Source organism: Phaseolus vulgaris, chromosome 8 (genome assembly GCF_051622355.1).
Source record: "Phaseolus vulgaris cultivar YP4 chromosome 8, ASM5162235v1, whole genome shotgun sequence".
Classification (NCBI taxonomy): Eukaryota; Viridiplantae; Streptophyta; class Magnoliopsida; order Fabales; family Fabaceae; genus Phaseolus; species Phaseolus vulgaris.
This window is the reverse complement of record NC_143505.1, coordinates 49,413,114-49,424,330: the sequence shown is the minus strand read 5'-3', so window position 1 is coordinate 49,424,330 and position 11,217 is coordinate 49,413,114. Positions and strand designations below refer to the sequence as shown.

Here is an 11,217-nt window from a genome sequence, read left to right as displayed (position 1 = left end):
TCATTATCAATAATAATAATAACAATAAATACTAATTTATGTTTATAAATTCAACTTTTATGTTGTTGTAGAGTTTAATTTTTTATTTTCTTCATTCTTACAAAAAAATTAAACTAAACATTTTTAATTTATTACTTTTTTATTTTTATTTTGTAAAAACTCATTTCTTTATTCATTAATTATATTTCTAACATTTTAAACATTAAAAATACTTTTTTTTTAATATATTCAAAATTAAAATTAGCAAAAAAAAATTAATTTTTTATTTTTTATTTATTTTTGAAATGGTGCTAGATAGGGAAATAAAAAAAAAGGGTGCTAGATAGGAAAATAAAAACAAAAGGGTGCTAGATAGGGAAATAAAAACAAAAGAGTGTTAGATAGGGAAATAAAAGTGTAAATGGTGCTAGATAGGAAATTGAGCCACGATTTGATTTCACTCGGTTTTTTATTATTAAAAAGCTATTTAAACTAAACATAATAATCAATGTTATATAATTTTGATTTAAGATAAATTTAAACCAAAATAAACTAACATTTAAGCATTTGATTTAGATTTATTTTCTGTCTTTATTCAATTATATTTTTGCAATTTTTTAAAAGTTATTAAATATTTTATATATAAAATTTATCAAACATATATATATATATTCTGATTTTTTATAATATCGTTATATTCCTAATTTAAAATTTATCTCAAATTTATAAATAAATTACATAATTTTATTATTAAAAAAATAATATAAATTCGATGTCATATTCTAGTAAATTTAAATGTATTGTAAATATAATATAATTAAATTCTTTATTAATTAATCAATAATTTAAATATACAATATTATATTTAAATACAATAAATGAATTAATTCTTTTCAATTCAAAATATAAATTAAATTATTCGGTTGAATAAATAAATAGACTTAAAATTTGATTAAAATCAGTTTATGAACTTTTTTAAATCTATTCTCGTTTACTTTTTTTATCGATTGTATTTGAAGTTAATCTCTATTATTTTTTTCTTAGAAATAAAATGAAAGTGTAGAAATAAAAGTGTGAATGTAATGTAGTTTTTATATTTTACTCCATAGTTTGGTCAAGAGATATATTTACGAATATTTTATTTAAAATTTGATTATACTAAATTGGTTTCATCTTATTAAAAAATATCCTGTTTTGCAGGATCAAAATTTAAGGATTGGGTCACATACGAGATAGGGTGCAGATTTCTCTGGATAACGCATATCACGTGTGACCTTCTACACTCCACATAACTTCAAATCTTCCATTTTTCTGGTTTTGCATCTCTCTCTAGAGACACCAAACAAGATAGTTGTGGTTGCAGCAATGGGTGTCTCCTTCCTCTCAACTTGCCCTTCTCTGCTTTCAATCGCTGCTAATGATACACCACCCTCCACCAGATACCAGCCTCGTTCAGTAAGTTTGCTCTTTGCTCTACCAGTGTCTCTAAACACACAATGCAGTTGCAATGATTGGTTTCTCAAGTTCATGGATGCTGTTAGGTAGCATTGTTCATGAATTATGAGAAATGGGTTTCAAATTTTGCACTAAGATGACAAAGAAAAGCTCAATTTTTTTTAACTTCAACTGTTTCTTACTTATTGTAAATCAGTTATAACCGTTGTTTGCTCGTGTTCAATGTGTTCTTAGGTTTCCATTTGTTGTAATAAGACCATAAGCGATGTTGCTGCTGAAGAACCGTTCCATTGGAGAAGGAGAGAAGTTCTTAAATGCGTTGGGGCAACCCTTGGTTTGGTAAGAACCATTTTACTGCAGGCTTTTTGAGAAATTCAGGTGTTCTCTATTTCTTTTTTCAATTTTGTTTATTTACTTTTAAAAGATCTACCATTTCCATGTGATGAATGAATATGCTTCACTCGTAAAAATAGAATCATTATTTGACAATGACGCAAGTAGGAATCTATTTAGTGCACGTTTTAAAATATAAAGTATTTTACTTCAATTAACAAGGATATTTGTCTTGAACTAACAATAATTGGATTCATTTGAATTGCGTTATGCTTGCAAGTGTTAACTTTGGTCTAAATCATGATATCTGCATTTTGTTCTCTGGGTTTTTTCTTTTTCCATATTTGAAGATCTGTAAAGTTTTCTTTGGTTGATGATGATGGGCTTAAGGTTACAGCAACAACATTACCTAAAATGACTCAGGGTTGGACAAACTTTATTTAATTTGCCCCAACATCTATGGCTTGTAATGGCTTAAAGATAAATAAACAACATTTTACCCATACCAAATATCCATACCCATTGTGTAACTATAAGGGTAATAATAGTTAAATATAAGATAGCTTTAACTCATGTGGAGAACGAGTCACTTAGTAACAAATTAGTAAGATTTAGATGTCATTTAGGTAGCTGATATATATACCTAAGATGTTTAACAGAGAGCAAAACACCAATGATAAAGGTAAGACTGATGTATTGCAAGTAGCTCATATTTGCAATGAGATACCTCCTGATGTCAGAAAATGAAAATGAAAATTTTGACAAATAACAAACAAGAACAACCAATCAAACCAAAAATGAGAGAAATGGAAGAAGGTGCATGCACTAGGATTTTTATACAAGTTCAATCTCTAACATGGATGCTATAGTCCCCATGTGAGGTTTTTCCACTATCTAAAATAACTTAGTTGTCGTTGGCCTTTGCACCATAACTCTTTACCTTGAGTCTTGAGGTCACTCTCAAATCAATCTCCCTAGCCCCAACTGATACGTAATAGAATGGAAAAATATCCAAGAGTGCTAGCAGGTTATTCTCTTCAGACCTCTTAGCCATTCTCCTTTGTTTCCTGTACAAATCTGTGTAGAAAAGCTAGCTTAGAGAAGATGTTGTATACCAATTATCCCATGTATTTGGTCCTCTCTATTGTCTACCTAGATAGTTATTGGGATTTTTTTGTGTTGTTATCCACCTTGTTGGTGAAGAGAAATTTTTCTGTTGATCTTTGGAGGTTCCCAGAGTACTTGCGGTGTGCCCATTAATTATTATTAGTGGAATTTTTACTAGAGATCCCATGGTTTTTTCCTTCATATTGAGGTTTTCTCATGCTAAAAGTTTTGGTGTCTGCTAGTATCTCTCTTTTAGTTTGGTGCATCCCATTGTTTTGCCTATTATTATTGTTTTTCACTTGATATTTTTCTAGAGCCTACTATTATTTATATAGGAATGAATTGATTTGGTTTTCACTTCCTTTGTTACTTTTGTTATCTTCCCAACATTATTCACAGATATAGACGCTTACTGCAATACACTATAATATCTGTTGTTATGTTAGTGCATAAGATTGATGTGATGATGAGTTTCGGTCAGTTGTATCGGTTTTTAGGAAATTTTTGGAAGCTCTGGATCACTTGTTGGAATGGCTAATGCAGCTGATTTGATACAGCGGAGACAGCGTTCTGAATTTCAGTGTAAGATCCTTTAGGGATGTTCATATGAATATTAGTAATGTCAATCTCAACTGATCTCTCTTAGCTGAGTTCTTTCTACTTTTACAGCTCAAGTTAAGGAAACACTTTTTAATGCCATAAAGGTATAATATTCTGACTTACATTTAATTGTAAAAAATTTCCTGTTTGTAGGCTATACATTCAGCAAACTTCTAAGGTGCATTTAGTTTTGTCCAGAAAATGGAACTCCTTATATGGTGGATATACGTATAATCTAACATAGGACTGCTTTTCAGGGAAATCCTGATATTATTCCATCCTTACTGACACTGGCTATAAATGATGCTGTGACTTATGATAAGGTGAGAAAAACACACAAGTCTATATTAATATGCACTTGTTTTCTATCATTTAAAATGAGTATTGATTGGCGTATGCTTAAGTTTGTAGGCAACAAAATCAGGTGGTCCAAATGGCTCTATACGGTTCAGGTACTTCTTTTTGGGTTTAACATTCACGAGACTATTCCCTGTAACTAATAGAACCTAAAGGTCTGTTTGGTTTGACAAAATATTTTCTGTTCTCAATTTAGGTTTTTACTTTGTTTTCTTTTTTCTGGAGTTCCTATGGGAAAAAGTGAAAACAGAAAATGAAAATAAAAACAAGAAAAGTTATCTTCACTGATTTATTTCTATACAAACTTCTGAAAAATGCAAATAAAGTGGAAATAGAAATTTCTTAAACCAAACTACCCCTGAATAATGATGTTAACAAATAACCGTAGGTAGATTCTTTAATTCTTTTTATAGAATGGTTTGTCTACCAAGGTGCACTGATCGTTATCTTATTACTGCATCCATTACTCCCTACTTTTTTTAGGTTTCTCTCTGTCTCTCTTCTTAGAAGGTGACTTTTATAAAATTTTGGAAGCTGTGCTTTCTTGTTTATTAGTATTGTATCTTAGATGTCTCGTTTCACTGGCAATTTTTGGTTACCTCAATTTGTATGCATCAGAAATTTTGACTTAATTCTACTCACTAATAATCACAACTTTTTCTCATCTTTATTTTTCTAATTCTACCTGAAGCTCAGAAATAAGTAGACCAGAAAATGCTGGGCTTTCTGCTGCCTTGAATTTATTAGAGGAAGCAAAAAAGGAAATAGACTCATATTCCAAAGGTGGACCCATTTCCTATGCAGATCTGATCAATTATGCAGGTTATACTTTTTATCATCACCTAGCTGACGCTTAATAGCCATTAACAATACTTGTTTCACTTGTATATTTTGTGTCTGTTAAAAATGACCATTTCATTTAAAGTTATCTGTGATTCTGGTCGTAGAAGTAGTGGAGATATTTCTAATTCCCCTGACTTTATTGACTTAATTATTTACAGCACAAAGTGCTGTCAAGGCTACATTTTTAGCTGCTGCCATTAGCAAATGTGGTGGAAATGTGGAGAAAGGGAGTATCCTATACAATGCATACGGATCAAGTGGGCAGGTTTGCATATTCTTTACTCATAAACCAATTATTATACGCTTAATAGTATCTTTAAGGTGACAATCCACAAGTTTAGATTTGTTCAATGATATGCTTTATTAAATCATTACTTATTGGCAAATGCGTGCAATTTTTATTGTGGAACAGTGGGGTTTGTTTGATAGGCAATTTGGTAGGGCTGATGCTCAAGACCCGGATCCAGAGGGGAGAGTTCCAGTATGGGAGAAGGCAAGTGTGCAGGAAATGAAAGACAAGTTTTCTGCCCTCGGATTTGGTCCTCGCCAGGTAATTCACTTATTTCATTGCTCTTTTTGCTAACTTGAAATGTAAAAAGACATACAATCAAAGATGCATGTGCACAGAGGAGAGATTGTGATCTTTGCTTATATGCTGCTAGTGCAAATGTTTGTACACTAACTAACAAATTTGCCAGTTTCCTTTTGCCATTCTCAATGCCTTCAGCTTGCACTAGCTATAGTCATTTTCAAATTTTGTCTAGTTATCCTTGCAAGTTAGAACTTCTTGCTTGTTCCCACCTTTTATTGAACACCTCATGGATCCGTTATGTGTTTACCTCTTTATTATGTTTTTCCATTCAACACTGCAGCAGACTTTGGAGTGTCAAAATGTAGACCAGAGGGTAAAAATAAATTGAGAAAAATAATCATGAAAAGCCATAAATAATGCTCCACATACCATAAAGTTGAAGTTGATATCACTAATTAACTTCCTTTTGTGTTTGATCAGCTGGCTGTTTTATCTGCGTTCTTGGGTCCTGATCAGAGTGCAACAGAAACTTTGTTGGCGAGTGATCCTGATGTTGCTCCATGGGTTCAGAAATACCAAAGGAGCCGTGAAACGGTCTCTCGGACAGATTATGAGGTGAGTTCATCTATGAATAAGCTACATACACGAACAGCAATGAAGTTCTTGAAGCTCTTTTATTTGGCTTAAAGAACACTTGTTTTCTTTGGTTTCTTTACTTTTTCTTTTCTTTTCAGGTTGATTTGATAACGACTTTCACAAAACTTAGTACCTTGGGCCAACAAATCAACTATGAGGCATATACGTATCCTCCCCCAAAGATCGACATTACCAAACTCAAATTGTGAAACATATAATAGTACCATGTAGTCTTTTTCCCAAGGACAAACCTTTAACTTCAAGTTTTGACTTGCTTTTCTATTCTCTTGTTACTGGAAACTTTGAGCTTCCATCTAAATTATTCATGCACATGTAGTCAGAGAAGTGTTCAATACTCGATCAAATCGTTCCAAACCACTAAATTGATTAGAAAAACCAAAGATTGAAAGGAAAAAAAAAACTGTTAACGAAAAAAATGAAATTAAAAAAAAATGATTTGGCTTGCTTTTGGGTTTTCATGTTCAAAATTGAATTAAACTGCAAATATACTAATCTTAGTTTTATCATTTTATCCCTATATAAATGTTAACCTTATCAGAACATATATTCTTGTATTCTGTTTACCTTTTCTCCAGTCTCTGGGTTAGGAAATAGATAACTTTATTGTATTTTCTTAAGTCTAATCTCAAATGGAACTATGAAAACTGTGTTGAATATGTTTTTTATTTTTATTTATAGTTAGAAAGTAATTTTTATCTTTATGTTTTAAAGTTCTGTAAAGAAACTTATCAAAATATATCGCAAATATAGAATGATTATCTTTATAGTAAAAAAATTGAGCCATGAACTAGCCTTAACCGTGTTCATTAACAAAGATATTTTCAATGGCTCCGAAATTGGTTTTCATCAAGCCTGATAAATCTATACCTATATATAAAAGGGATTCCCCTCTTAACTGCTCTTAATTTTTTTTTCCTATTTTATCCTTATATTAATATTTAATTTTATTATTGTATTATGGTCATTGTGTCATTTCTTATTCCCCTCTTAACTGCTCTTAATTTTTTTCCATTTTATCCTTACTTAATAATTTATTGTATTAATTTATTTTGGTTATTTGGACATTTTATAATTTCAAAAATTAATAAAATAATTTTTTAATTTATTTTATTTGTTATTATTTAACTGGAGAGGGGAGAGAGTGGAGAGAGTGGAGAGAGTGGAGAGAGTGGAGATTTGATACGTTACTTTACTGATTTAAACTGATTCTCCACTACACATATCCTACTTTCCACTTTCTCTCTCCTAAATAGGTACCTACTTCCCACTTTCTCTCTTCACTACTCTTTAACTTCTCATTTTAATGTTATTAAGAAAAATTGTTTTTGAAAAATAAAAAAAATACTAAAGAAATAAAAAATGCGGATACACAGGCACTGACTTCTCTCTCCATTACTCTTTAACTTCTCATTTTAATGTTATTAAGAAAAATTGTTTTTGAAAAATAAAAAAAATACTAAAGAAATAAAAAATGCGGATACACATGACGTGCCTGTGTTCCCGCTAGTAATAATAATAATAATAATTAAAAATGTATAAAAAATATTAAAATAAGTATTATAATTTTTAACACTTAATAAAAGTACTATTTTATAAGTATCGATAAAGTCAATGAATATTTCACAATAATATATTAGTTTTGTTTAAATTATTAACGGGTAAGGTGATTGAGTATGTTTTTTAAATTTTAGTAATTGTTACGTATGAATTAAATTAATATATAATAATTATTAAAAATTAAATATGTGTGTAATTATTGTATGAACCATGAGTTTAGATAAAACTAACAAAATTACAAAAATTTGTACTTATTTTGTTTATATTATTATTAGTTTTATATATCTTATTTAGAAAAAGGAATAGTAAATAGGAGAAAAATGCAAAAAGAAAAGAGATATATTTTATTAATGATATAATTGTTACATACCTATTCAAATTATTAAGTATTCTAATTATAAAGAACATAAAAAAAAAATAGTAGTTATAACTGATCCAGTATAGCAGTTACAACTAAAAAACTATGAGATAAGATTTATTATCTAATAGCGCCTCACAAGTTGAAGCATGTATATCTTTCATGTTTAGCTTAGATAATTTTTCACAAAATAACCGAAGATGCAGAGGTTTGATCAACATATCAACTACTTGATTAGAACAAGAATCAAATGAATAAGGTCGTTTTGAAGTTTAGTCCAAACGAAATGATAATTGATTTCAATGTGCTTTATCCTCTCATGAAACGTGAGATTCTTTGTTATGTATATAATATATTTATTGTCGGAATAGGCGACAAAAAATTCAGAAAGATTAGTATACAAATCATGACACAAATATTGTAACCCCTGAAGTTCATAAACAAGTGAAGCTAGTGCTTTGTATTTTGTCTTTGAATAAGATCTAGACACGGTAGATTTCTTTTTAGACTTTCATGAAATGAACGAGTTTTCCATAAACACATAATAATCAGTGATATACCTTTTAAAATCAATGCAAGTTTTTCAATCAGAATCAAAAAAAACTTTGATTATTACAGGGAAAAAATAGACTAAGAGTAGGACATCCTTTCAAATATCGTAATACACGAATAACTGTTGTCATATGAGGTTCTCATTGAAACAAACGAACTAAGCTTATGAACCACACAGTTGATATCAGGCCTAGTATGAGTAAGGTATAACAAAAACAATGAACATTCACTTTCAAAGTGAGGACAGGATGGTTCCATGGAAGAAGTGGCAGATTTGCAAGCCATTAAACCACTATCAGAAAAAAGATCTAGACAATATTTTCATTAATTGAGAACAATACCAGAAGGTGAACAACTTATTTCAAATCCCAAGAAATAGCAAAGAGTACCAAGGTCTTTGATATTAAAGGAGTTACGAAAATGAGTTTTAACACATGGATTTTCTGAAGATTATTGTCAGCTAACATAATGTCAACAAATTTGTAAAGGAATGATTGTTTGTGTAAATAAATAAAGAATGAACAGATGAACTTTAAACATAACTGATCCGATCGGTCGAGTTGCCGGCAGGATCAATAACCATGTTGCATTAGAGTCTGAGTAAGTGTTGAATTCCATTGCCTACTTGCCTACTTTAGTCCTTATAAATATTTTCTAAGTTTATAAACTTGGTTGGATGAGAAAGATTAAAGCCCACGGAAAAAGTCATGTAAATTTCCAAACCGAGTTACTTTGACCCGACTATTTGTATTCACTCCTGAACATTTTAATCAGATTTCTTTGATTCGACGTGATTGTCTTCTGTCATATGAGGTTTAGAACTAATAATTTATTAAATTTATTTAAGAACGTCCCTCATTAAACCATGCCCAACAAAACCTCCTTAGGAATAAAATCTAAACTAAGAAAAAATAGTTTCTTGTTAAAAAAAATAAAAAGTACAAATCTAACTATAATACATCTTGAGGTGAGTGACATTATATGTTAAAGGTAAAATTGTCAATCAACTCCTAATTTGTAAGCTCCATTTTGGAGAGAATTGATAATTCGATATGGGTCGTCCCCATTAGATGCTAAGTTCCCTTTTTGTGGATCCATCTCTTCAATGAGTGGTGTCATGCTCTTAAGGTAATAGCAACATGTGATTAGTCTTCTGTGGTGACATTAGAGGAAGGAGTTTTGACCAAGTAAGGTGCTACTTTCAAACTCTAGGCATAGTATTCCCGAGCAACTTTGGGATCGACTTTCATCGTGATAATTGAGCCATTCTTAGCTGGGAACTTCATGACCATAGAGATGACAAAACCAAGTTGGTTGAGTGTCCAACAACCAATAAGTATGTTGTATGAGGTGTTCGCTTCAACTAAAATATATTGAAATGCCAATGTTTAGTACAATGTACTAGTATCGAACGTCGTCAACAAATCGATATACACCCTTGTATGCACTCCTTCCCCTAAAAATCCTAACAATGGGTAGAACTTGAAGAGGGACGTGAGAATATCGAGCTTCTGAAAAGTGGATCAGTAAAGAACATCTGTCGATCTTCCTTATTCGATAAGGATCTTTCTTACTCGCTAGTCGGCAGTGATGGCAGTAACAACCATTGGATCATCATGATTAGGGTCATTAATGATAGGGATGGAAATGCGGGTTAACCCACCCTACATTTAGTCTGTCCCGCATAAGGGTTAATCCGCAGGCCTGCGGGCGTACAAATTTTTTTTTAAGAAATTCAATAAAAATATTTGTTACTGAAAAAATGAATATAAAAGAATTCAATCAAAATATTTGTTTGCATTGCTACTAAAAAAGTAAAAAATAAAATTTAATAATTATAAAAAAATTGAATGTAAATTGAATAAAAAAATGAACTTATATTTGCTATTGATATAAAACATCAAACATCAATATTCTTTACTTCATTTCAAACAGTCAAACACCAATAATTCAATTAAGATAAAACATCAAACATAAATATTCTTCCATTTCAAAACATACCCAAACATAAAAAAACTACACCACTACATTAAACATAGTCAATTAACAAACATCAATATTTTTTCCCTTCAATAACATTGGACGCATGTTACTACATTCCTTATCCATTCCAATCCAATATGCAAATTAAGATTTTGTCAAAAAATATAGAATAAACATATAATTAAAATTAATGGTTCAACCAATATAGTCATCGTATAAAATAAATGGGGTTATCGTACAAAATAAAATATGATCTTACTTCCACAATAATCAGGAAGAAAGAAATGATGGTTCAACTAGTTTAGTCCAATTTGAAAAAACATTATTGACATGTTTCTCTTTCTATATTTTGAATGTATTCAAATTGAACTATTGAGTCCGCCCCGCACTTTTTGCTAGCAGACTACGGCTACGGGTCGATCCGCATGGTCGGTCCTGCATGCCATCCCTAATTAATGCATAAGTATCCCGTAAGGAAGAGACTAGAGAGACAAAGATCTCACCGAGTCAATATTATGACCTCATATCCGTTGAGATAGTATCATTATGATTGATCACTGCATTTGAAGTTTTGTCCATTTTGGAGCTCAAAACTTTCTTACAATTTTGTCCTTAAAAAGGACTTCAAATGATTAAGGGAAGGAGGTGTATTTAAATTATCCTTAACCTCAACCCCTAAGTAATGTAGGACTAATAGGCATATCAAAACAAACCCTTCAGTCGAAGGCTAAGAAAAAAATGTTCATCTTAGAAACCACTTTTCCATCCACACATAAAACATGAATGTTCCAACTTCAAGTATGTTGAGATAACATTGTTTTGATCAATCACGACATACAAAGTGTTATTCGTTTTAGAGATCAACACTTCATTACAATTGTATCCTAAAAAATAATCTTAAAAG

The 11,217-nt window shown here is 30.6% G+C and overlaps 1 protein-coding gene across 4 annotated transcripts; it reads left to right on the top strand.

Annotated features, from left to right (window-relative positions):
• Positions 1-1,177: 1,177 nt before the first annotated feature.
• Positions 1,178-6,124, top strand: TL29 (ascorbate peroxidase 4). Of its 4 annotated transcripts, none has more exons than XM_068629491.1 (11): positions 1,178-1,434; positions 1,669-1,773; positions 3,372-3,456; positions 3,544-3,578; positions 3,732-3,797; positions 3,886-3,926; positions 4,523-4,653; positions 4,833-4,939; positions 5,087-5,224; positions 5,687-5,821; positions 5,941-6,124. In XM_068629491.1, the coding sequence occupies exons 1-11, from the start codon at positions 1,345-1,347 to the stop codon at positions 6,049-6,051; spliced, it is 1,044 nt and encodes a 347-aa protein (XP_068485592.1). In that variant the 5' UTR covers positions 1,178-1,344; the 3' UTR covers positions 6,052-6,124. The 4 variants fall into 4 exon arrangements, with proteins under 4 accessions (XP_068485592.1, XP_090149818.1, XP_090149819.1 ...); XM_090293692.1 differs by having other exon boundaries at positions 1,350-1,434; positions 4,528-4,653; XM_090293693.1 differs by having other exon boundaries at positions 1,350-1,434; positions 3,879-3,926; positions 4,528-4,653.
• The last annotated feature ends 5,093 nt before the right edge of the window (positions 6,125-11,217 follow it).